Source organism: Stenella coeruleoalba, assembly GCF_951394435.1.
Source record: "Stenella coeruleoalba genome assembly, chromosome: 15".
NCBI classification, from domain to species: domain Eukaryota; kingdom Metazoa; phylum Chordata; class Mammalia; order Artiodactyla; family Delphinidae; genus Stenella; species Stenella coeruleoalba.
The window spans coordinates 49246529-49273225 of record NC_137161.1 but is presented as its reverse complement, the minus strand read 5'-3'; the positions used below and the strand labels follow the sequence as shown (position 1 = coordinate 49273225).

The following is a 26697-nucleotide window of genomic DNA, read 5'->3' as shown; positions in this document are numbered from 1 at the left end:
TGAGAAATTCTATCTGATTCCTTTTATTAAGGATTCAGAAACAAGATATGGCTTATGTGTTTCAATATGCCACTAGTGTTGAATGTCGAGGCTGAATTTATTGGTTGAAGTCTCCCACTATGAATGTGGATTTGTCTGTTGTTGTTTTTTCTGTCCAGTTTTGCTCTGTGTGTTTTGAGTCCATAGTTTACATGCATACGCATTGAGTTGTTACTTGTTTCTGTGGATTGACCATTTTATTATTATAACATGTCTTTATATCTAATATTGCTTTTTGCTTAAAAATCTACTTTGTCTGATATTGGTATAGCTACCCCAACTTTCTTTTAAAAGTATTTGCATGATTTATGTGTTTTCTAATCTTTTATTTATTTATTGAGATATAATTGACATACATTCTCTTAGTTTCAGGGGTACACCATAACCATTCGATATTTGTATGTAGTGTGAAATGGTCACCACAGTAAGTCTAGTTAACATCTGTCACCATATGTAGTTACAAAAAAATTTTTTTTCTCGTGAAGAGATTTCAGTCTTTTATTTTCAATGTTCTGTATTCTTTTTTTTGGCCGCAGTGTGTGGCTTGTGGGATTTTAGTTCCCCGACCAGGGATTGAACTCAGGCCCTCAGCAGTGAGAGTGCAGGTCCCTAACCACTGGACTGCCCCGGAATTCTGAAATTTTCTATATTCTTTTTTTTTCTTGATTTTTTTTTATGTGGACCATTTTTAAAGTCTCTATTGAATTTGTTACAATATTGCTTCTGTTTTATGTTTTTTGGTTTTTTGGCCGTGAAGCATGTGGGATTCCAGCCCCCCGACCAGGGATTGAACCCGCACCCCCTGCATTGGAAGGTGAAGTCCCAACCACTGGACCGCCAGGGAAGTCCCAATTTTCTGTATTCTTATATTTAAGTTATTTCTCTTATAAGGTGGATATGGATAGCTTTTTAAAAATCCAGATGATCTACTTTTTAAAAAAAATTATTTATTGATTGATTGATTTTTGGCTGCGTTGGGTCTCTGTTGCTGTGCGCGGGCTTTCTCTAGTTGTGGCGAGTGGGGGCTACATTTCGTTGCAGTACGTGGGCTTCTTATTGCTGTGGCTTCTCTTGTTGCGGAACATGGGCTCTAGGCACGCGGGCTTCAGTAGTTGCAGCATGTGGGCTCAGTAGTTGTGGCTCATGGGCTCTAGAGTGCAGGCTCAGTATTTGTGGTGCACAGGATTAGTTGCTCCGCGGCATGTGGGATCTTTCTGGACCAGGGATCGAACCCGTGTCCCCTGAGTTGGCAGGTGGATTCTTAACCACTGTGCCACCAGGGAAGTCCCCAGATGATCTACTCTTAATTGGCATATTTAGTTGATTTATATTTAATATATAATAATTACCAATATATTTGGACTTAAAGCTATCTTTTAGTATTTATGTTTTATTTGTTCCTCCTCATTCTCCTTTCTTTTGGATTAAATTTTTTTTGTTATTCAAATGCCCCCCTCTGTTAGCTTGTTCTACATTTATGTACTACTATTTTTAAAAATTTTTAATTTATTTTTACTTTTGGGTGCGTTGGGTCTTCCTTGCTGTGCATGGGCTTTCTCTAGTTGTGGCAAGCAGAGGCTACTCTTCATTGCGGTGCGTGGGCTTCTCATTGCAGTACCTTCTCTTGTTGCAGGGCACAGGCTCTAGGTGCGCAGGCTTCAGTAGTTGTGGCTCGCGGGCTCAGTAGTTGTGGCTTGCAGGCTCTAGAGCGCAGGCTCAGTAGTTGTGGTGCACGGGCTTAGTTGCTCTGTGGCATGTGGTATCTTTCCAGACCAGGGCTCCAACCCGTGTCCCCTGCTTTGGCAGGCGGATTCTTAACCACAGTGCCACCAGGGAAGCCCTGTACTACTACTTTTTAAGTGGTCCCTCTAGAGATTACAGCATGCATCCCTGACCTATTTGAGTGTAAGTTGGTTCTTTTGTCACTTACCGGAAAATGTAAAGACTAAAGGTTAAACTAAAACAAGTTATGTACTCCCCCATTGCTTTTTATGCAGTTGTTGTTTATTTTTTTTGTATGTGTATGTATGTATTTATTTATCTATTTATTTGGCTGCGTCAGGTCTTGGTTGCAGCATGCGGGATCTTTGTTGAGGTGTGCAGGATCTTTCATTGCGGCGTGCAGGCTCAGTAGTTGTGGTGCGGGCTTAGTTGCCCGCGGCATGTGGGTTCTTAGTCTTACAGCTGCACCGTCCAAGGTAATTTGTCATTTTTTGGTGCCACCGTTAAAGATTTTCTTCTGTGTCTTTGGTAAAACTACTGAAGTTTTACTATCATGTCTATTTATCTGGCTTGGGGTTTGAAGTACTTTTTGAATCTCTGGCTTGATGATTTTCGTGAATTTTGGGAAGTTCTCAGTTATTAGCTCTTCAAATATTGCTTCTGCTGTATTCTCTCTTTCTCCTCTCCTTCTGGGATTCCAGTTACTCATGTGTCATACCTTTCTTCTTTTTAAGTCTTTTCAGTAGTTTCTGTCCTTATCATGCTTCAGTATGCATATTTTCCAGACCTATGTACCATTCACTAATTTCTCTTCAGTTGTGTGTAGTCTACTGTTACATCTGTCTGTGGAGTTCTTAACTTCATTTGTTATATTTTTCAGTTTTAGTGTTCATTTGATTCTTTTTTTTTAAATATTCTGTCCCCTGCTCAAACTCTCCAGCTTGTCTTTTAACTTACTGAACACATTAATCACATATATTTTAATGTCCTGTAATTTTAAAATTGGGGTGTTTTGTGGTTCTGTTTCTGTTGTCTGTTTTTCTTTTGTTCTTGAGTCAGTTGGTCCCGTCTCCTAGTATGCTGGGCAGTTTTTATTGAACACCAGACATTGTATATGAAAAATTCAGAGATCGTTTGAAGTTCCTGATCGTAATTTTCTCCAGTGAGGGCTTACTTTTGCTTCTGACTGGCCTTTAGTGTGGGGACCTGTCACTTTACTCCAGCCAGGAACCAATCTGATTTGAACACAGGACTTCAGTCTTTGGGCAGGCTGGTCTATTTCAGGTTCATCCCTTCTCCTAGCATATAGCCCATTGGGGTCCTGACTGAAGGCCTGAGGTTTTCACCAGGGCCCACATCTTTGGTGCACTTGGAACACCCACTTAAGAATTCTGGAAGTTTTCACATTCTCAGCTTGGAATTCATTGCTTGAGAACCTCAAGGGGAAAAGTGGGACCGTATGTTTGACTTGCCTGTCTGTTTTCCTTTTTTTTCTCATGCTTTGGCCCCTTAAAAGATCTCATTTCCTTGGTAGCTATCTTGTGCCTTAAAACAGATGAAAACATTTGTTTGTTTTTTTTTATAAAAAAGTATCAAATTTATTTCAATATCTAGTTTCATTTTTAAGTTAAAGCTTTTAGACAATTTTTTTTTGTAATTTAAGATTCATTATCAGAGGTGAGGAAAATGTTAATAAGCTATTAATTACTGACAACAAATAAAATTATTAACCATGCATTTATAAAAGACATGTTAAAGAGTAAAAAGTTCCAGTTACACTACTTAACTGAAGGAAATATCCTTCAGCCCTTTATTTCTAATTATATCACGTTCTCATTTTGACATAATTTACACCTTTTTCACCCAATTAATACTATGCTAAACAAAATTTTTCCAACTGTTAAGCCTTTCTTTACTTAACTGTTACTCTTTAAAAGTTCCTTAAAAGAAATTTGAAATTTTAATTTTCACCATGAATCTGTTTGAACAAAAAAGTAAAGGACAGGGCTTCCCTGGTGGCGCAGTGGTTGAGAGTCTGCCTGCCGATGCAGGGGACACGGGTTCGTGCCCCAGTCCGGGAAGATCCCGCATGCCGCGGAGCGGCTGGGCCCGTGAGCCATGGCCACTGAGCCTGCCCGTCCGGAGCCTGTGCTCCGCAACGGGAGAGGCCACAACAGTGAGAGGCCCACGTACCGCAAAAAAAAAAAAAAAAAAAAAAAAATACTACCACATAAACTTCCTCTTCATCAAATCCATGTAACCTAAAAATCTGATATGAAACATTTGTGTAAGTCCAGGTCCTGAAGAGATTTCTGCTGACATTTGAGAAAGTGGTTGTGAGCAGAGAAAAGCTGATTTAAATTTTCAGTGTTTACACTAAGCAGAGAGGAACGGGGTTTCTGGTTTGGTTGTCACCATGTTTGAGCTCTCGTTAGCAAGTTCCAGATGTGACTTCTGTATAGCGCTTTATAATTTTCAAAGTGGTCTTCATATATATTGTTCCATAGATACCAACAACTGCTCTGCAGCAATAAACATCCAGGGACATGTTATTATCAAAGTTATATAAGAAATATATTTGGTGCAGGAAAATTGAGAAATACAGATAAGTGAAAAACGATCTGATACCCCACTGCTCACAGGTAGCACTGTTCTATGTGGATCCCTCCGGAGTCTTCTCGACACGTGTAATCTTCCCTGGGAAGATGGGCTCCATAATCCACCTCACCCACATTGTGAATTTTCAACAGTTATTACAAAGAGTTACTGGTTTGCGTAGCATAGCTACATAAAAGATTTGTGGCAAAGAGGAAATTATAACAGGTGGACCCCCCCGCCCCAGCTTTCTTCTCTGTGAATCTTTCAAGTCAGGAGTGCTTGGCCTCCGTTGAGTATGATGTTCTTCTGACTTCAGAGCCTTGAATATGCTTTGTTAAGCATCGTACAGTAAGTTAGGTGGAATTGTGGGATTTGACTGTGACCTGCAGCCTTTACCACACAGCCTTGTCCTGTTCCTTGTGTGGGGCACCGTGCAGGACAGCGTGGGGACCCGTCTGAGTTGAGGGCCTTCTGCATAGTCTGGCCCTCGGCATCGCCTTGTTTGTGCTGTTCTGTAGGATGCTTGGACTCCTTTCAAAGAGGCGACCCTTGTAGGTCCACTTTGCAGGGGAGGAGCCTGCCCAAGGTTAGTAGCTGGTAAGTGGTGGTGAGGGCAGATTGGGCCCTGGCGGTCCAGTGGTTAAGACATGGGCTGTCACTGCCAAAGGCCCGGGTTCAATCCCTGGTCCAGGAACTAAGATCCCGTGAGCCACGTGACGTGGGAAAAAAAGTTGGACTTACAAGTGAAATGAGGAAGTGTCCTTGCCATCTGTGCCTTTGTCTTGGTCGTTTTTCTGTGGTTTCGAGGGCGCTATAATGTGAGAAGATGAGCTTTGGGGTCAAGTGGCCTTGTTCAGGAGCTGCCTTGTCTGCCTTCCTTCTGATGGGTGGGGACGGACGCGGGGCGAGCCCCGCATGTCTGTTGGGGTCTGGGTGGGAGCTCCTCCTTCAGTGCTGGGTTCCCAGAGGGTGGGGGGGAGAGAGCTCTGGTCTGGGTGCCCTCCCTCCACGTGATTCTATAGACCGCACTCCCTGCCGCTGGAGCTGGTGCAGTGAAGGGTGGGCGCTGGCCTTGGCCCGATGTGGAGCCGTACAACCCCAGAGGAGAGCGGTTACCGGGCGGTGGAGGGTGCGCTGCAGCACCCCAATCCTCAGGCAGCACTCAGCATGAGAGGGCCGACGTGCATGGACTGCAGGATCCATGTGCCAGCAGGAGAAGCAGATGAGAGGGGGCGTGTGCTCCTGTGTGAGATTCTAGAGAACACAGTGATGGGTGGGGGTGGGGCTGGACAGGGGATCGGAAGGGGCACAAGGAAACTGGGGGCGGTGGACGCACTCATCCTCTTGGTCATGGTGGCGGCCGCACAGGGTGGACGCGTGTCAGAAGCCCTCACACTGCGCTCTGTAATTGTGTGCAAGACATCATGTGCCTTCTCTCAGGGACCCAGGGTTTTAGGAGCACAGGGGACGCAGCGTCCGTGTTCCTGCAGGCCGGCCGAGCAAACCAGATGGCAGCTCCCCTCATCCTCTGAAATGGGGATGATAAACCCCGCTGTTCACCGGGGTGTACCTTTAACCTTTCTTATGTTTGAATATACAAATGAATTACGTATTCTGAAAGTTAAATCCTCGCGTTTGCTTAGAGAGAGAGAAGCTCTGTCAGAAGCAGCGTGGGGAAGGTCAGCCATGTTCTCTTACACTCATTCAGCATCGTTGTGGTTCCTGCCCATGAATTCCATAACTATACTATTTTCTGTGGGTTTAAAAACAGAGGACAGGAACCAGAGCCCACTTCTCCTGATGCTTTTCCAGGGCAGCAGGACTCTGCCCTCCTGCTCATAGGACGAGGCCGCCCGCTCCCACTTAGCAATGTGCGTGGGCCTGTGGGGCTCATTCTGGGTCTGCTCTCCTCGGTTTACAGGTGTGGAAGCCAGGCGTGGTCACAGAACCAGCCGAAGGCGGAGTGGGGCCGGTTCCTGCTGACGACGACGGGCAGGTGGGTCCGGCAGGCGGGGCGAGCTCACCAGGGCCAAGCCCGAGCCGCAGCTCTCCTCACACCACGTCTGTGAGTGATGGGGTGAGCGTGGGCCAGACCTTGAGACAAGAGGTTTCTGGATTTTCTTTCACCTTGAAGAGTTGATGGAGACCCCAGAGAAGGAAGCAACACTGCCCCCTCTGCTCCCCTAAACAGAGGAAGGCGGGATTCCTATTTCCAGAATCAGGGTCTTCTGACCAGCCCTTCAGTTGGAAACAACTGCAGAGTCTGGATGAATTACGTAGCACTATTGGAGGCACTGCAGTGTAGGAATTAAGATACGTGGCAGCTGTGGCCTGTGGGCTGGGGAGAGGCAGGTGGAGGGCTTAGACCTGCCGGGGAGGAAGGGCCAAGGTACGAGTGGGCGTCAGCCTCTGCTCACTGAGGACCAGTGCTGCGGTTCCCGTGGTAACCGTTGTGTGCACGGTGGATGGTCTCTTCAGAGAAGAGAGTGGCATGGGCAGGGTGGGGACCCTGGGCAGCGCGGCAGTCCCCTCCCTCCGTCACACTTCTGCCCTTCTAGGCCCCCTGGCCTCAGACCCTGAAGTGGCCAGGCCCGGAAGGTTTCCATGGCCCGGAGGGTTTTGAGCTCCCAAGTGCTGCGGGGCTGCACGTGCAGAAATGGAGCGGGGTGAGCGTGGCGAGGGGTGCAGGGCCGAGGAAGCAGCGCACGTTTGCCTTAAAGACCAGGTGGCTGCACCACCAACTGCCTCCCCGTGGGCAGGAGGAAAGCAGGTTTTCCTTAATGCCGAGGACCACGAGTGTGTGCACGGATAGATATGCTGTTTCAGCAGGTGGTATGCCGGTCACATTTGGGATGGTTTGTTTCGTCCAGAAGGTGTGACCTTTAATCAGTTAAAGGTCTTGATGGAGGAAGTGCTCTCAGGAGTGGACTTGCTGTCCCTTTGGGGTAGTGATTCTGGCCACGTGGCAAGCCTCCCATCCAACAGCTCCCACTGCAGGCCTCTGTGAACAGTGTGCAGTGGTGCGTCCCCAACACCTCCGTGTGAGCAGGGACCCCCACAGTGCCCAGGCCAGCCCCCCGCATGCAGATGCGGGCCTGGGACATGGTGAGGCTTGAGCTCAGTGAGGAGTAGGTGTTGGGTGAAGATGGATGTGACTTCTGGGGGTTGGGCCCTGCCAGTTCCAGCACGTGTGGCACTGAGCAGAAGGATTGTGGGTTGAGACATGAGGCTGCCACGGTTGGAAACGACTCCAGCATCCAGAGTCAGGAAGTGGGCGGCAGGGTGCTGGGTACGGGGGCCAGGAGGGCTCCCAGGGCTGTGCTAAGGCCCACTATTGAGTGGGCCTCATGTCTGACTGGTCGGGGAAGCCACGTAGGCTCCGTCTTTCCTCTGGTCTCTGTTTATTTTCTTTGTCTGAAATGACCTTAATCATTGTTCACATCCCTGCCCCGTCCCACACTGTTTCATTGGCTGTGTTCCCAGTGGCACCTGGCACGGAGACAAGTGCCTTTCCCGCTTAACCTCAGGTTGTAGCTGGGCCGTGTCCCCACGTCGGCAAGTGAATGCATCGCGTGCCAGGCGCCATTCCGAAGCTGCCACCTGCCGGAGGAGAGATGGGCACCGCACACCACAGTTAGCAACTCTGTGTGGGCCAAGGCCCAGTGACTAGCAAGGACCAGTGTCCCACAGGCAGATTTGGGATTTTAGGGGCCAGTAGAATCACAAGTAAAATTCTAGGAGGTACTTGAGGCGACTGCACTTGTATGTGGCCAAATTACAATGTTAAGAAAAGCAAACTGCACCTTATTGGCCCATCAGAGACCTCCCACCTTGCTTAGGAGAGAGTTAGGGAGTGGAGTATCTGGTCTCCGGTGTTTCCTCCAGACCAATGTGAAGGCGAGCGGCACAGGGACTGTCTCGCCGTGGCAACCAGAAGCCTTGCTTCTCAAATTGAGCGTGTGAAGCTGCTGCAGGACAGGAATCTGAGTGTGTTTCTGGAATGCTCAGCAGACTTGGTAAGCCACTTACGGCATTACTTTTATGCCAGAACAAGCAGGAGCATAACGTGAAGCATAATGCAGTATGTGCCTGAATTTCTGAGTAAAAAATCACAAGACTTCTGCTGAAGGATGCTGACCAAGGTGAAAAAGTGATTCCATGAGGCCTCACCCTCTGGGCTCTGCGGGGCTGTGTGGGGTGAGCACTCAGGCTGGGCTGCAGGTGGTGGGGCCAGCAGAGAGGTCTAATCGACATTCCTCCCGGGAGTGGTGCAAGTTAGGAATCCTCTTTCATCCAGAGGATTTCCAGGGGGTAGGAGGTCTCCCATAAATGGAGGAATCACACTTCTAGTATTGGACAACCACACAGTTCAGGGAAAACTGCTGAGAATAGCTAGAAACGCTGGGAATTGGTTTTCTTTGTAATCATATTGAAGCCTTTGGAGAGCTAACCAAGCAGGAAGGAATGGCAGGCCCATCGGAGAAGGGAGCCCAGGGAGACAGTCTGGAAAGTGTGGCTGGTCCTTGGGCTCCAGGGGGCTGGGGCCTGCGTGGGAGGAAGGTGCCCCACACGTGGTCAGGATCCACCCCCCACCCTCTGAGAGCCTGCAGCCCAGCCCGGACTCTCTCAGTTCCTGACTTTGGATTAAGGTGGCTGGATTCCTAGTGCACCAGCCACAGGCCAGGGTAAAATGCCTGCGCTCTAGGGAAGAAAGCATCATCCCAGGCAGCCAGTTTAGAAAGATTTTCACACAGTGTCTGGCTTTCCATCCAGAATAACCAGGTACTGAATGAAAAATAATCAGGCACTCAAGAATACAAGACAATGTGATAAAAAATGTGGAGGAGGAAGCCTTGGGGATCCAGGTAAGGAGGTTTACGGATACCTCCTTGGTGGAAATCTGTCAGGGCTGGGGCTGGGAGTGGGGGAGTGTTCTCAGACAGACTCTGGGCTCTGGGAAGAGCAGAGCTGGAAGGAATGGATTATAATCCACTGGATAAAATAAAAATCCGCTCGGGTACATAGGACGCCAACTGATAAATACAGATCAAGTGATGGGTGTGAACAGGATTTGTATATAATCTCAAAGTATCTCCGCCACAAATTACCTCTTAATTACAAAGGAAAAGTAATAGATTTAGAGTGGAAACACTTGGCAGGCACTGGGTTTGCCACCAATATTGGGACCAACCGGCATGGTGTTTTTCTTTTCTTATAAATTTATTTTATTTTATTTATTTTTATTTTTGGCTGCGTTGGGTCTTCATTGCTGCGTACGGGCTTTCTCTAGTTGCAGCGAGCGGGGGCTACTCTTTGTTGCAGTGCGCGGGCTTTTCATTGTGGTGGCTGCTCGTTGCAGAGCACGAGCTCTAGGCGCACAGTCTTCAGTAGTTGTGGCGCAAGGGCTTAGTTGCTCCGCGGCATGTGGGATCTTCCTGGACCAGGAATCGAACCTGTGTCCCCTGCATTGGCAGGCAGATTCTTAACCACTGCGCCACCAGGGAAGTCCCATGGTTTTCCTTGAGGTGATACAACATCGCTTCTGTGACGTTCTGCCAGAAATGTTAGATGCAGATCTCACGTGAGACATTCTGTGGAACGACTGGCCCAGGCTCTTGAGAATGTCACTTCGGGAAGGAGGTGGACTAGGAGCCAGGTTGAAGGCGGCTGAAGACACGACAGTCAGTGTGTGGCTGTGGCCTGCATCTTGGAACATAGGAATAGCTCTAGAGGCCACTCCTGGGACAGTGGACGGGGTCCGAGCTCGACCTCCATGTCAGGGTTGCGCTGCCTGCTGTTTTTGGTCTGTGGCGTGTCTGTCCGCTGTGCATCCCAAGTGTGGGTTGATGTGGCACTCTGGCCTCAGGCGCTGGGCCTGGAGGAGAGCCTGCCTGGGGCGGGTGTGGCAGGGGGGGCAGCAACAGCCGGCACCACCTCACCTTCCTAGGAGCTGCGGGAGGTGGAGAGGTCGATGATGAGGAGTGACATTTCAAAGTGCCTGGGTGTACAGACGTCTCTTAAGACCCTGCTTTCAATTCCTTTGGCTATATGCAAAGAAGGGAAATTGCTGAATCATATGGTGACTCTTAATTTTTAGGAGCTGCCACACTGTGTTCCACAGAGACTGTACCATTTTACATTCCCACCAAAAGCTTACAAAGTTCCCTAGAAACAGAAAATGATTACCAACCAGAATTCCAACCCAGTAAAAATACCCTTCAGGAATAAAGGGGAAATTAAGACAGTTTCAGACCAACAAACACCAAGTTGTCAGCCGCAGCCCCTTTACTAAAGGACATACTTAAGGGTGTTCTTCAGGCAGAAAGAAAATGCTCTCAGGTGGAAACACCCAATGCAGGAGGGAAAGGGCAAGTATGTGGGTAACTCTAGGTGACTGCTGGTGGGATAAAATAATACTGATGATGTCTTGTGGGATTTAAGACATTACACTGAATTAAAATCCAGGATAACAACAGCACATGTGTGTGTGTGGAGGTGAGTGGAGTTAATTATTTTTGGGGGGCATGCGGGATCTTAGTCCCCTGACCAGGGATCAAACCCGTGTCCCCTGCAGTGGAAGCTCGGAGTCTTAACCATTGGACTGTCCCTAGTGGAGTTAATTCTGACCATGTGTTGCCTGGGAACAGGTAAAATGCAGTTAATTGGACCTTGATGCATCAAGGGTACCTATTATAATCTCTAAAGGAACCACTGAAAGAATAGTAAAAGGCTTACTTTGTTAGAGGGAGGAGATGGAAAATAAAAAATATTCCAAAAGAAGGCAAGAAAGAACAAAAGAAGATAGAACAGCTGTGACAAACAGAAAGCAAACAATGAGATGGTGGATCCACTCTCTGTAACCACATTGAATGCAACAGGACCAAAGGAAGCAATTAAAAGGAAAAATGGTCAAACTGGAACTTGAAAAGGCTAGCTGCTTACAAAGGACACACAAAAGTAAAAGGATCTAGGAGGGTTGAGTGTGAAAGGATGGAAAGCAAAATCCTGCCAGCAGCAACCCCAGAGAGCAGGCGACAGGGAGGCCGGACGGTCCCCGGCGGGCTTTTATTCCGAGGACTGGAAACTACAGAGAGCTTGGAGGTTTCCCTGGATGCCACATCTGGGTTCTGATTCCTGGCCGTCTTGTGGGGAGCAGCCCAGCGTCCCCCGAGTGATATTTCCCAGAACTTCCTCTGTCGCGCGGCAGCCTGCAGCGCCTCTGTCCTGAGAGCCAGCCTTCCTGTCCACGGTCAGCACCTCGCTGGTCTCCCTCCTTTCTGTTCTCTCTCGACAGCCCTTTGCTTCCCTTTGTTCTGGACTGGGAGCTGTGTACATAGTGGGGTTTGCTCTGTACTGGAGGCCGTGGAAAGGATCCATGTTTTTCCTGCTTATCGCCTCAAAGCTGGTTTTTCTATACGCGTGAAAGATGTGCCTGGGACCTGTCAGGAGGGAGCAGACGGCCCTGGTGCATTGGCGTCGCAGGCTTGGTCCTGCCCTCATGGGTGTGCGGGGTGCTGGCCACGACGTGACGGGGACACTGAAGAGCAGCTTAGCGCTCCCTGTGATCTGAGTTCCAGCACAGTGGCTGTTAATGGTGACAGCACTGGCGGTTTTGTTTTTAAAGAACCAGAGGAATAGCAGTGTCCCTGAGAAAGAGCGTGACGTTGCAGACGTCTGCTCCATGTCAGCGTAAATGTAGGACCAGGTGCGTGCGGGTCCCCGTCCGTGAACGTGTCCCCATCCCTTCCCATAAGCCTCTGTGACGCTGACGCTGCCCTCATTTGGCCAGAACATGTTAGTGGGCTCCAGGGATGCCCTCAGGCTGCCGTGGGTGGGTCAGAAGGACCGTGGTGCGTGGTGACTGACCCTCTGCAGTGTCCCCCTGCGGTGTGGGGATGAAGAGCACCTGATCCTGAGCTGGCGGGAGAGTTGTGTGCCACATCACCATGCACTACCGTGGCCTCAGTGGCAGAACAGGTGGGGTGCCATGGCTGCACTGTTTGTGCTTGTGGCCCCTGGGGAGGTGGGCCGCTCCTCTCCAGCTGCGCTGCCCGGCCTGGCCCACGTGTGCTGCATGACAGGTGTCCAAGATGGAAAGGTGCCTTTTCCTGAGTGTGTGCACAGCACAAACCAGGGCTTCCAGAAGTTCTGTTCTTCCGGTGGTGGGCGTCCACACGGGGCTCCGTCAGTTTAGAAGTGTTGTGGTCCCTTCTCCTCCCGCATCGAGGACACAAGTCCAAGGGACGAGGTGACTCCTACCATGTCCCTGGAGTCAGTGCAGCTGCTGTTCATGAGCGCCCTGACCAGAGTGAGGCTGGAGCCAGGGGCGTTTGCACGGGCTCGATGGGCCTCCAGCACGTCGTAGCCCTCGGCAGCCCGCGGGGACTGACCAGCGTTGCTTCCAGGGAGGCTCTGGGAAGAGGAGGCAGTGTGGGGAGCAGCAGCGAAGGGCCGGTAGGGCCGTCGTGGGATGAGCAGAGCAGAGCAGACTCCAGAAATTGATTCATGTGTTCGGGGAGTTAGGTGTGAAAGTATTCAGAACAAGGTGGATTGTGCAGTACTTAATGCTAACGGCTGGCTCTCCATTTTGATGCAAGGGAGTAGGTAGGTTTTACACACACATATTTCAGGTAGAGATCTAAATTTTAAAAAAACAACTATTGAAGCATTTGAGGAAAAACAGAAGAATATATTTGTAATCTTTGAATGAGGAAAGCTGGCCTATGTAAGATACAGAAAAATCTATAAAGGGAAAGATTGGTAAATCTGATTTCACAGAAATAAAAACCTTTTGTAATATCAAGATCAACATAAACAATGTTAAAAAGTGACATTTAGGGAGAAAATATTTTTCCCGTATATAACTAGAGGTTAATAGTAAGAATATTTAAAGGCATCTGTAAATCACTAAGAAACTCATAAACAGTCTAATAGAAAATGGACAGAGGTATGAACAGGTAAAGAGGAGGGAATTTAAGTGACACCCAAACCTCCAGCCTGACCACCAACCAGGGAAATGCAGACTAAACCCAGGTGTCAGTTTCTGGCTATTCACATGACAAGTGGTGTTGGGTCCCACCCAGGGAGTGCTGGACTGCTCCTGGGAGGAAGTGGCCGGTGGGGCATCGAGACAGCCACTGTTAAACCCACAGGTCCCTTCACCCACCATCCCCCTCATCCGTCCTGTGGCAGTTCTCAGTGCACGGGAGTCCTGGCCCACTCCGTGGTCCTCTTGAGGGGGCCGTGGCACCGGTGCTGCGGCTGTGCCCACAGGGTCGGGTGGCTTTGCGGCTGATTAGCGAGTCTGCGGGCAGCGCTCTGTAGGAGCAGGGAGAGCAGAGCAGCCGTGCCCCGTTTCCAGTTATGTGCATAAAAATGCCAACCCAAATACCGCTCCGTGTGTTCACTTACACGTCTGCCTCATGTGGAGGGAAGATGTGGGAGATGCCCATCTCCCTGGGAAGGACAGCGGGGTGGGAGTCAGGGTGGAGACGCCAGCCCTTTCTGCTCCGTCTTCTGAATTGTTTGCGTCTGCAGTTGACATAGTGGGATATCAGATGATTATGAAAATGTGGATAAATGCACGAGGATGTTGTCCGGCAGCTGCTAACGTGCCTCTTTGTTGGCAGGTATGGATCCTGGCGGGAGCCTGTCAACCCCTACTATGTCAACTCCGGTTATGCCCTCGCCCCAGCAACCAGCGCCAACGACAGTGAGCAGCAGAGCCTGTCCAGCGATGCTGACAGCCTGTCCCTCACCGACAGCAGCGTGTAAGTGCCCCTGCCTGGGAGAGCAGCCCCTAAGGGGCAGCCAGGGCCTTCTCCCCAGAAGCTGTTTTGGGGCCCTCCCCAGTGGGGTGTCAGTGCATCTGCATTGCAGGGAGTGTCGCTAGAAATCCGCAAACAAACTGGAGCCAAAGTTTGTTGTAGTTGCTTCCCTCCAGGCCAAGGCTGCTGGAACCTTTGGAAGAGGGAAAGCCTCAGAGCTGCCTGGGCTGGCGCCCCAGGTTCTGGGTCTCTGGTGTTCACGTCGGAGGCGCGGCCAAGGCGGGCCGTCCCCGAGGGCGTCTCCGGTCCATCCTGCTCTGTGCTCACGCTCCTTTAATCTGGAAGCCGTCTCACCTGCTCAGCAGTGCTTGTCGTCCCCTCAGTGTGGTTCTGTTCTGCCCGACAGCTCAGGGGTGGCCACCAGGGGCCACAGGAGCCACATTGAGCCTCTGTGTCACTTGATGGTGACAGCTTCCTTCATCGTCCTCTCCAGGGAAAACCCTCCCTTGGGGGGAAGTGCTTGTTTCTGATACCTTTCTCTTTGGTTCAGCAGATAACTTTGGGGACCCAGGCGTGCGTCAGAAGTTTGATTGTGTCAGACCATGCCCATGTCACATCAGGGTGTTGCCTATCTGCCTGCTTGGGTCACGTGGGGCCCTGAATCCACCACCCATGAGTGTCAGGCTCGCCCAGCTTTCGGTCGTACGCCATTTGCCATCTGACCGCCACCGAGGGGAAGGTTCTGGCCGGGCCCAGGCCCAGGGCAGGAGGCAACCTTTGGGTGTGAAGCCAGCAGGTGTGGGCCCGTGGCCGCATCCGCAGGTGTCTTGTCCCCACGAGAGCATGTGGGGTTGTGGCCCTGGCTGCTCTCAGCGGGTCATGGGGACTCTGCCCCCGCCCTGGCTAGGGTCTAGAGGTCAGATAGGTCTAAATAAAGAGGAAAAGGCTGCCGAGCTCGTCTTTGTAGGTGAGCAGGCCTTTCCACGTTGAGGTCTTGCTCTGTGGGCCGTCTTCTCGGTATACGCTTTGTGCTGCCTGTGTCTTTGCACTGCTTTCCACGCTGCATCCCGCCGGACGGGATGGGGCAGGCTGCTGGATGGGATGGGGGGTCAGGCCGCTGACGGGACGGGTCGCTGAGCAGGTTCCTACAGCCCCGTGCTGTGTGCACCTGGTGCCCTTTCTCTTCTCTTCCCCTTTGGTGACCACATGGTGGAGGCGTCATCCCGTCAGGTTGAGCCTCTGTGGGCCATTTTTCATTCATCATTACCTTCTCCTTTGTCTTGAATCTTTAGTATAAAATGTTGACATGTTTTTAACAACTTAGTTGAAATTACTGGGGTTTCAAACACTACCTTCCGTGAATATGAAGTATCACATAAAAGGGTTCCAACGAACTGCAGCCCTTCAGACCCCCGGGAGCAGCTGACAGCACGAGATCTGTTTTCCTCTTCCCCAAAACTCAGTTACTGCAATGACAATTAGTCTCTTAATTCTCTCCAAGAAAAGGACATGTGTTTGCTAAAGGGAAGATCTAAAAATTTTTTAATATTTTTTCCCTGATGTTCTATTCATCTTGGTTTACACTGAGACTCAGAAATGTAGGCATAGTCGAGAATTAGGAATGTAAAATTGTGGCAGATATTTGAATGTATATGAGGCAAAAAATAGGATCGTGTGTTTCATCTAAATTATTTCTGATGGCAACTCAGGGTCGCCTCCACCTGGTGAAGTGCTTCCTAGTCCATTGACTTCGGGCATAGATTCTGAGGATGGTGCCTGATCCTCAGAAGCGTATGGATTTTAGGTGCCCTGTCAGAGTACATGAGAAACAGACAAGTTGGTGGCTTGGGACACCTGAACAAGCCCTGGGACATGTGAGAGCGTTCAGATGTACTTGACGCTTTTCTTCGCTGATGCCTGTCCTCTGGAGCAGCCTGGCCCTGCTGGACTGCTGAGCCATCTGCACTGTGGCACTGCCTGGGACCCTGACAGCCAGGGACACCCGGGTACACCGCAGCCTCTCTCTGCCCTGCTCTGAACCTAAGTGCACCCTTTCCACCCAGCCTGGGGTGCAGCCCTGCCCGCCCACAAAGCCACAGAGCTGTGGATGTGTGTCTGCCTGGGATGGGGCCAGGACACGCTGAGTGCTGCGTGCTTGGTGCCTTTGCTAGGCGCTCTAGCAGTCGATGCAGTGAGATCAGAATTGTCATGGCTGCGTGTTCCCATCCTGGTGTCCAGTGAAAACAGCACTGCTCTGGCAGCACTTGCCCTGTGGGCAGTGCTTGAGCAGGATGCAAGGGGTTAGGATCACTGGCACAGACGTTCACTGCACCTGCCGGACAACTGGGAGGCTAGAGTATTTCAGTAGCAGACGATTGGGAGGGCCATCTCTTCGAGCTGTCGGAGGTGGCAGCACGCTGCAGAGTCCTTCAGAGACAGAAGCGGGGACCAGAGAAGGCTCCTATTGGCCACTGTGCTCCCCGGAGTAGCTTTCAAATGGCAGGAGAGAGCTGCCGAGTTCTTAAGGGACAGCACGTGTGCAGTGAGCCATGTGTTGGATCTGCTACTTCTCTTGAATAAGTGCTTCGTTATTTTAAAGACAGTATGTAATTTAAAAAAAATTTTATTTACTTATTTGGTTGCTCCAGGTGTTAGTTGCAACAGGTGGACTCCTTAATTGCAGCTCCAGGACTCCTTAGTTGCGGCACACGGTCTCCTTAGTTGTGGCATGTGAACTGTTAGTTGCAGCATGCATGTGGGATCTAGTTCCCTGACCAGGGATCAAACCCAGACCCCCTGCATTGGGAGTGTGGAGTCTTATCCACTGCACCACCAGGGAAGTCCCAACAGTATGTAATTTAATTTTTATTTTTATCATAATCTTCAAAAGGGTTTATAACTAAAATTTACATCAAGGAAGCTAATTTGAGCATTTGACAGAGAGATTACACTGCATTACCAATTTACCTTGGAAGAAAGCAGAATATAGGAACCTTGGAAATCTCTTTCAACAGTATCTAGATTGTCTTGGCCACTGATTTTGCAGCCCTCCAATGTTTCCAGTCCATTTAGAGCACCCCTTCCAGGTAGGCACACCATATCCTGCCTGGGCAGTAAAGCAGGGGTCAGCACACATTTTCCATAAAGGATCACGAATAGTCTCTGTCCCATGTTCCTCCTCTGCTTTAAAAATGTAAAAGTCATTCTTAGCCCATCACACCTCAGAAAAATAGGCTGTGCTGGCCCTGCTCCAGATAAAGCCAGCTCAGCCGAACTTGGTTGAGCCATTCTATTTGTGCTCACTCTGGACTGTCTCTTTCTCCTGGACAGGGATGGAGTCCCACCTTACAGGATCCGCAAGCAGCACCGCCGGGAGATGCAGGAGAGCGTCCAGGTCAACGGGCGCGTGCCTCTACCTCACATTCCTGTAAGTTCGTCTGCACAGCCCTCGCCCTCCCCGTCTCCGAGTTTGGGGCTCACCTGCCCTCCTGGACCCGTGCCCACCCGTTCTCTCCACTCTGACCAGGCTGCTGTGGCACTGGCCTGGCTTCCGAGGAGCTCAGCTCAGGTCCAGGCACGGCACACGGTCACACGCATTCTCGCCCTGTGGCTGGAGGGGGCAGTGCCTGCACAGTCGGTACAGATGAGCAGGGACTGCCCTCCTCACAGCCTTTCCCATCGTGTTAAATGAGATGCTTCTCCTGGAGGTGGGAGAACCGCTCGGAGCCTGTCGCTGGCTCGATGCCCAGGCCTGGCCAGACTGGCGGCCGGCGGCTCTGTGGGACAGCGTGGCAGTGCCCCCGTCCTGAGCACCCATGAGCACTGCTTTGTTCGGGATGAAACAAGGCATCGGCCGCCTGTGGCTGAACTGTGGGGCGTCCTGACTTCAAAGCTGCCTCAACTTCACCTCTTGGATAAAAATAACAAGGTGATAGTGGTTCTCCTGATCGTGGGCACTGGGGACCCTCAGAGAGCCCAGTGCAGGGTGGGGCTGGGCAGAGAGTTCCTTTGCTGATGACGGGAGGGATTAGCTGTTCTCGTTTGGACGCGTTGACTTGGAGCGGGAAAGACCTTGCAGGGAAGATGTGGTCTTGTCGCGTTGGTGCATCCACAGTGACTCGTGTCTTCCTGGCGGTTTCTGTGCAGGGAAAGCAGATGCATCTCAGGATTGTTGCACACACCTGCCCTCCATCAGGATTCCTTGGTTAGAGTCTTTTCACTTTTCTGTAGATGCTTTAATTTCCAAATAAGAAAAGTGATACGGTTGAGAAGAGGGCATTTTGTCACCTCCCAGCTACCCCTTGGCACAGATGCGCCTGAACCAGGCACCGATGGTGTCTGCTTAGGGACAAGTGGAAGATGCTATGAGGGCTGTGTGTGCACGTGTGTGTGTACATGTACGCGTGTGCGCATGCGTGTGCCTGCCTGTGGGCAGCCTCCTGGGGAGCGCTGAGCTGGCTCATGTCTGGAGCAGCCTGGGCCTGAGCCGAGGCCGTGGCCACACGTGTTCTCTCTGCTCTGTGGACCAGGCTGGGCAGGGGCACAGAGGAGGTGCCCAGCATCTTGTGTCCTGGAAAATAGGGGTGTGAGGGGACATGGAAAGGGTCACAGTCAGTGCCGTGGAGTGGGGTCCGTGCGTGGATGCTGACGTGACGGGGGGGGTCGAGCCCATTGATGAGCAGGGTGTCAGCATCGTCCCCAGTGTCCCCTCACAGACCACATACTCCCGGGGGAGAAAGCTGCTTTGTGAAAGGACCTGCCTGGGCTCCTACGTCCGCAACAGGACGCCAGAGCTACCCCTGCGAGGACATAGCCTGAGCCGAGGGCCATCCTGCACAAGAACTGCCCTTTAACTCTCATAGGTCACGGGGTCATGAGAATCCCATGTGGACCCAGCTGAGGCCACCGCACCCTCCAGGGTGAGCCCAGGGAGGCGGGTCGGGGCTGGAGATGCTCGTGTGGGAGAGTCCCTGCGTGTAGGAAGCACGCCGTCTGCTGTCAGATCCAGAAAAAATGTTCTTCATGTTGTTCTTGCAACTTGTCTGCAAGTTTGAGATTTTTTCCAAAATAAAATTTTTTTAATTTGAAAAATTAAGCGAAGTGTTAGACAAAACCTACAGAAAGAGCTGGAGTAGCACGGGGGCGGGTTGTCTGCGTGCAGCACTGAGAGGGGCGGAGAGGACAGGGTGGCCCAGAGCCCACGTGCCGCCCGAGCAGCTTCCAGAATCAGAACAGCAGTGCCCTTGGGTCCCGGAAGGCCCTTGGCGGGCAGTCCTGCATCCTGAGGGTCTGTGTTTCCTGGCCCTGCACCTTGAGCCCAGATTCAAGAGAACGGCCCTGCCGGGTAAATGGGGGTGAGAGGAGAAACACCGTGAGTGGCCTGCAGTCGGGGGAGTCCTCCCTGGGGTGCGGCTGTCTGCACACGGGGAGCGGAGTCCCTGCCAGGGCGAGGGCTGGTCGGGGGCTGGTCGGCAGCTGTGCTCAGCCTGGCCATGTGCTCGGGGCAGAAGGTGCAGCCGAGTTTTGTTCAGTGATGTGGTTTGAGGTTCAAGGTGAAGGGACTTCAGCCTCATCCACCACGACTCACGTGGACGCCTTCCCCGCCAACGGGAAGAGAATGCTGCTTCGCGCCTCTGTTCGCCAGCGACATGTCTTCTGTGGCTGGTGCCCCGGGAGCCCGTGCACATTGTTTGATTGTCGGACCGGATGCTGGGTGGTGGGCGGAGGTGGGTCCAGGGAGCTGGGACTCCTGTTGCCGTTGTATGTCTTTTTTGGGAGTTGCCATTTCTCGGGGGGTCTACTGTGTTCAGTGCTCCTCGCTGCGAGATGCACGGGGGTTTGGGGAGGCCAGTGGAGGGGACGCATGTGGGTGACTGTCGTGGGAGAGAGGTGCCGGCATGTGGGGGAGCCTGTGGCTCTCCACATGTGAAGTGTCTGGTCCTGAGATCCTTAAGGCTGAGAGAGGAGCCTCTTCTTTCTTTGTTGGCCTTTTATATTCCTCAGAAGTTTCACATTTTTATTTACTTGAAATATTTTCCTTTGTGGTTTTTTTAAATTTCTTCAAAGCTGGAGAGGTTACCGTTCTTCCATGAATCTGATAATCATTGTAACTTCTGACAGCTTTCCTATTTTTGGAGTCACAGCTGCACAGTTTGGAGGCTGTTTTCCAGAATGGACTCGCTGGATCTCGTCAAGAACTTTTTCCTTCTGCTCTTGTGTGGTCAGAACCGTGCGCTCTCACCATCTGGATGTCGTGCTGGTGTCACAGCACTCTTGGCTCAGTGCTCCCTGCCCCGGCTCTCCTGCCTCTGACCAACCAGCTTGGTGGGGCCGGGCTGCCCTCAGGTCCCTGTGGTCTGTCCCAACGCCCGCTGTTGAGGACTCCTTCCAGGGCCCGGCCTTTTGGCCGTCCCACCGCCCAGTCGTCTGGGGCTCATCATCCATGCCCACCTTCTCTCAGGACCTTCTAGAAGTGCTGGGCACCCTGACTGCCCTTCTTGGGCATGGGCTTCTTGGCTCCAGGACAAACCTCTGACTGGTGTTGGGCACTGCCTGGCCCTTGGCACCAGCTTCTCCGCCTCTGAAGCATTGGCCTGTGTCCAGGCCTCTTCGAGCCTGTCGTGGTCAGCATCAGCCTCAGTGGCTTGTTTCTGAGCCCTTGATGTCACGTTCTTCCCTAATTTTACATGTTTCTGAGGAACCAGGAACTGTTCTCACTCCTGTCTTGTAGATGAGGAATGGGTGTGCAAATCCAGACCATGTCCAGAGCCCCCTGGTGGGAGGGCTGTGTGGGCACCAGCTCCACCCAGGCTCCCACCCCTGTCCCACGGCTTCCTGCCTCGCCTGCTTCTGTCTGGAGGCCAGGGTTCTACATAGCCACTATCCACCCAGAGGTCAGAGAGGGCCCCTGTGCGCCACCCTGTCCCCAGGCCCTTCCAGGCCCTCCCTCCTTTGGGTCTCCCCTCTCCCTCACCAGCCTCCTCATGCAGCACTCCTGCCGCTCCCATCCCTCCCTCACTTAGACCTCAGTGGCTTAGATTTTTAAAACATGTTTTGCTATAGAGGACGTTTATTGGGACAACTGGTGAAATTGGAATAAGATCTGTGATTAGATAAGAATATTGTATCAGGATTTTTTTTTTTTTTTTATAATTGTCCTGTAGCTAGGTACAGGATTGTCCTTGGTTTTTGTTAAATACATTCTAAAGCGTATGGGAGTTAGCAGGCGTCACATGTGCAGTGTTCTCTGCTGGCTCAGGAAAGTGTGTGCCTGTGTCTAGGGGAGAAAGTTACAGCAAGTGTGGCAGGTGGCAGTGGGCTGGGGTCCAGGTGAGGGTGCACAGGAGTTCTTCGTACTCTTCTTGCAATTGTTTTGGATTTGAAATTATTTCACATTAAAGCTAGCTACTCCCCACCCCCGCAAAAGAAAAAGCTATCCAGTGTATTGTTGTAAACTGCATCGCGGAATTATGTTCTCTGAAAGGAAGAGCCGTCTGTCATCCCCCCTCTCCCTTGACTCTTTCCTGTACCCAGTGTTTTGTGTCCCTCATCCCAACATCAGAGTCCAGAGCCTGGTCCACACACACCTGAGTGCCAGGCACTGCTGCCCCCTTGTGTGCAGGGCGGGCGCTGCAGGGAGCGGCCAGCCCTTCTGGCCCGTGGGCTCGTCCTGTCCTCAGTGGTCTTCGCAGCTGCAGCTCTCCTGCCACGCCTCTGCCATGGCCCCAGCTGCCCTGGGTCCCAGCCTGGGCAGTCACGAGAAGCGCTTCTCTGGGACGGGCCAGAAGCTCTCGGGGTAGGCGCCCCTGGGCTGAGGGCGCCGGGGTGGCCTTTGTCCTGGGGACGCAGCTCCCAGCCTGCTCAGTGTCTCCATCCGGGGTCATGCGAGGTGGGAAGTGGTGGTGTCTGCTCGTTCTCACTGCTGGGTCAGCTCTGGGTTGGATAAAATGCAGGCCCCATGTTCTGTCCTCACCTGCGGTGTGGCAGGGCCACCCGGGTGCGGAGCAGCTCCACACTGCACGTACGGCTCACCAGCAGTGTCTCCTTGCAGCGCACGTACCGAATGCCAAAGGAAGTCCGTGTGGAGCCCCAGAAGTTTGCCGCAGAGCTCATCCACCGCCTGGAGGCTGTGCAGCGGACGCGGGAGGCCGAGGAGAAGCTGGAGGAGCGGCTGAAGCGCGTCCGGATGGTGAGTGGGTCCCATGGCAGGGCACCACGCAGGGTCACTGAAGTGTGTGACCACACTCGGTAGAGTTTAGGGGGACTTCAGGCCCTGAGCTGCTCCCACCAGGGCCCCCTAGCACCTCCCCGCCCCACTGGATCATGCTCCACCCCGACTTGGGGGCTTATGGGCAGCTCTCCCATGACACCTGCTCGCGGACCCAGGCCTGGCCTGCATCCTGCTCAGTGCCCTCCCTGCCACGTGGAGCTGAGATGCCCTCACATGGGCAGGAGGGGCAGGAGGCTCCCACTTGTCACTTCCGAGTGCAGAGTGGCTTTTAGGTCTGGACACAGGCTCTGTTTTGTCTTGTTTTCTGACCTGCAGCCTTGTTTGATGGAACTTTGGAGGCTAAGAAGTTTCATAATATTTGTAATTTATTTGGTTTAATACCTTTCTGCCCATAACTGCCAGAGATACCTTGCTTTTGTTGCCCTGGGCGTGTCATTCTACAAGACTCGTTTCCACACATTCAGGGCCTCCGTGCAGAGGTGCTAGTGACAGGTGTGCCTCTCACACGCCCTCCCTGTGCCCAGTCCCCCCTGGACTCTGTGGGCCTCAGTGCTGTGTCCCACGGGCCTTTGCTTTTTCTCTTAGAGCAGAAATCTGTTCTCTTCTTGATATTTTGCCCAATACCTGAAACTCAAAAATGTGACGTTTCCTGAAGGAGTTGTTTCTCCACCCGATCTTCCTATTTAATATACAGGACCTGAGCCCTCGCTGGACCCCATCAGAACCCTTGGGAGGGCCCTGCTGTTTCAGTTCCACGTTCCCCGGGTGGGCCGTGTGTACAACAGTCTGGAGGCACTGCCATCAGGGTGGACATGGGGCCTGGCACGTGGTCACACCTGGAGTTCCCCTCTCCTGCCGCCTGCACCCGGCTCCAGAGCTCCCAGTGATGCCCAGCCCTGAAACAGGGGGCCTGGCTCCCCCATCTTCCCCTGTGGGGAGACAGCAGGCAGGTTTCCCGTAGCATGTCAGAACCTGGGACCCCTCACAGCACCAGAAGGCAGCCCTGAGAGTGAGACGCTGGCGGGCAGGGCTGTGCTGCGAGGAGCCTTAGGGAGCCTGCTTGGCCCTCACTCTCCTCTTCTGCCTGCATGGCAACGGCACGGCCCTCACAGCAGAGAAGGTATGGCCTGAGGGCTTCCCCTGAGCTGACCAGCTGTCCTCGCGCAGCCCCCGAGGTCACCCGACAGGCACCCACCCTGCCGGCTCCCGTGACTTGGTCTCACTGCTTGGGAGGGAGTGGCCGGCAGGGCTGGGGTTGGGGGTTGCGCTGGCTGAGCTGCTCTCATTCAGGCCGTGAGGCCTGCGGAGGAGCTGAAGGGACAGTTAGGGGCATGGTTTCCGCCTCCTGCAACCCCGCTCTGAAAAAACGAACACAGGGGGAAGGGGAAGGGGAAGCTGTGACAAAGTGAGAGAATGGCATGGACATATATACACTACCAAACGTAAAATAGGTAGCTAGTGGGAAGCAGCTGCATAGCACAGGGAGATCAGCTCAGTGCTTTGTGACCACCTAGAGGGGTGGGATAGGGAGGGTGGGAGGGAGGGATTTTTTAATCCTACAGATTTTTTAATAACTTATTTTCATTGTAAAACTTGGAAAATAAAAACAAAATAAAACGGGCTTCCCTGGTGGCGCAGTGGTTAGGAGTCCGCCTGCCGATGCAGGGGACACGGGTTCGTGCCCCGGTCCGGGGGGATCCCACGTGCCGCGGAGCGGCTGGGCCTGTGAGCCATGGCCACTGAGCCTGCGCGTCCGGAGCCTGTGCTCCGCAGCGGGAGAGGCCACAGCAGTGAGAGGCCCGCGTACCGCAAAAAAAAAAAAACGAATACTAGCAGCTGAGTGGTTATGTAAATGTATAATATCAATATTATAGAGCTCTAAAATTGAATTTCTGCACATGCAGAGCTATTAAGAAAAACTAGATGTCAGATCCGTAGGAATTTGGAGGTTCCCTCTTGCTCTCTGCTGCCCTAGGTGAATAGTGTCAACAGTGCAGTGCCCTGGGGAAGACTTGGCGAGGAGTCTCCCAGCCCCTCATCCCTGCAAAGCACAGGGGTCGGGATGGGGACACAGGATGGGGTGCAGGAGCCCAGCGGTCTGAGGCTCTGCCAGGGCAGCTCCCATCTGTGCCCACAGGGTGTGTGTTCCCCCTCCATCCATCCCTCTCTCCCTGTCTGTCCTCCTCAGTGCCATTTTCCATCCTGAGTTGCAGTGCCCACAGCTGACGGCATGTCCGAATGACATTTAGGTACTTTTGCAGTGGTGAGTCCTGTGGTGAACTCCCGGAGGTTTTTTGTGTTAAAGTGCAGCGTGGCTTAGTCACCCGTTTTCTCAGTTATGACCAGACATACTCAGCATTCTGGTTTGGACAAGTCAATAAGACAAGAAAATAAATGTGACCAGTATCTTTTGGAATTAAAGTGATCGAATATTTATGTTTATGGATGTGGTTATGGTAATTCTCAGAGAGTCAAAGGAAATTCTGTTAGTTTAATGTCAGAATTTATTAAGACACCAATAGCAAGGTAAGCAAAAACCAAGAGCTCTTCTGTACAAGGGCAACATTCCCTTTGAAAATATGATGGAAAATATGGCAGTAAGATTGAGGAATAGGAAAACTCAACTGAAAAAAAAAACAAAATTTTTATTGATAAGCATAAAAGAAAGTGGAACCAGTGCCAGGATTCCCAGTGGTCTCCGCGGCACTGGCATTGTGCCCCTCCTCACCGCGTACCCGCCACACTCGGGTGGTGAGCCCAGCCTCCATCCGTCTGCACCGTCTTGCCGTGCAGACTGCCCAGAGCCCAGCTGCACTTGCTCAGGACTCAGCAGGGACAGGAGGGGCTCTGGGGGCCGCTCTGGGTCGGGCGGCCCCTCCAGCACCTCACCTCAGGCTCAGGGTCTCATCCCAGGCTCAGGGCTCCTGGCCTTTGCTTGCTTGTGATTTGTCTCCCCAAGCGTGGGGTTTCCGCAGTGCGGCCAGTGCCGAGAGGTAACATGTGGCCTTGTCCCCACAGGAGGAAGAAGGTGAGGATGGTGATGTGTCCTCTGGCCCCCCAGGGGCCAGTCATAAGCTGCCTTCAGCCCCGGCCTGGCACCACTTCCCACCCCGCTATGCGGATGTGAGCTGTGTGGGGCTGCGGGATGCACACGAGGAGAACCCAGAGAGCATCCTGGACGAGCATGTGCAGCGAGTCATGAGGACACCGGGCTGCCAGTCACCAGGGCCCGGCCACCGCTCCCCGGACAGTGCGCACATGCCCAAGATGGGAGCGCTAGGAGGCACAGTGCCCGGGCATGGAAAGCACGTGCCCAAGTCGGGGGCGAAGCTGGACACAGCTGGCCTGCACCTCCACAGACACGGCCACCACCACGGCCACCATGGCTCAGCTAGGCCCAAGGAGCCTGCCGAGGCCGAGGCCTCCCGCCGGGTCCAGAGCAGCTTCGCGTGGGGCCCAGAGCTGCACGGCCACGCGGCCAAGCCCCGAAGCCACGTGGAGAGCATGGGCGCCGCCCCCACCACCAGTGACAGCCTGGCCTACAGGTGAGTGTTGGCGGCGGTTCCCTCCTTCTGCATCTGTGTCAGTGAGGCTGTGTGTGTCTCCAGGAAAAAGGGGTCAAGGCGAGAGGCCGTATCTACTGTGGCCTCTGTTCAGCCTTCAAGCCAGGATTCCCCTTTAAAAGTCATTAAATCAGGGTCAGCCACAGAGACAGCAGGCACCTGGGTGCACTGGCCGCTGGAGCTCCAGCCTTGAAGCATGGTCAGGTCAGATGCACCTGTTTCGGAGGGCAGTGTCTGGGTGAGGAGGGGTGGCCAGGCCCTGGATGCTGCCACCTTGGCTCCAACCCTCCCGGCCCATGCTGCCCAGACACCTTCCTTCCTTTCCTTCCCACCATAGAGTCTGCCAAAACAACCCCACTCATGCCCGCAGAGCCAGTGCAGAGGCCCCACGTTCAGGGAGGGGCCCTTCCAGGCCACCCTCCCATAGCCATGAGGGTCTGGGCCAGCTGTCCAGCATTGGGCCAGCTGAAGTAGCAGGTGACCCGGGTCTTGCTCTTGCAGCGGGAAGGCAAGCATGACCTCCAAAAGAAACTCCAAGAAGGCTGAGTCGGGGAAGAGCACCAGCGTGGAGGCACCAGGCCCCTCTGAGGATGCAGAGAAGAACCAGAAAATCATGCAGTGGATCATCGAGGGCGAGAAGGAGATCAGCAGGCACCGGAAGGCTGGCCACGGGTGAGAAGCCGTGTGGGGGCGTGGGCCCTGTGCGGTTGTGGGCGCAGGCGTCCAGAGCCACCCTGCCAGCCTCTAGCGCCCCTCTGCCAGCATCCTGAGCAGCTGG

At 52.6% G+C, this 26697-nt stretch overlaps 1 protein-coding gene across 2 annotated transcripts in view; it reads left to right on the top strand.

Annotated features, from left to right (window-relative positions):
* The window catches only part of AXIN1 (axin 1), a 53581-nt gene that overhangs the window by 19642 nt on the left and 7242 nt on the right, over nucleotides 1–26697 (top strand). For both annotated transcript variants that reach the window (XM_079945963.1, XM_079945962.1), the window contains exons 3-7: nucleotides 13989–14129; nucleotides 17457–17553; nucleotides 22177–22314; nucleotides 25375–25901; nucleotides 26421–26591. In XM_079945963.1, coding sequence (XP_079802089.1) covers nucleotides 13989–14129; nucleotides 17457–17553; nucleotides 22177–22314; nucleotides 25375–25901; nucleotides 26421–26591 — 1074 coding nt within the window. The remainder of the gene's footprint in view (nucleotides 1–13988; nucleotides 14130–17456; nucleotides 17554–22176; nucleotides 22315–25374; nucleotides 25902–26420; nucleotides 26592–26697) is intronic.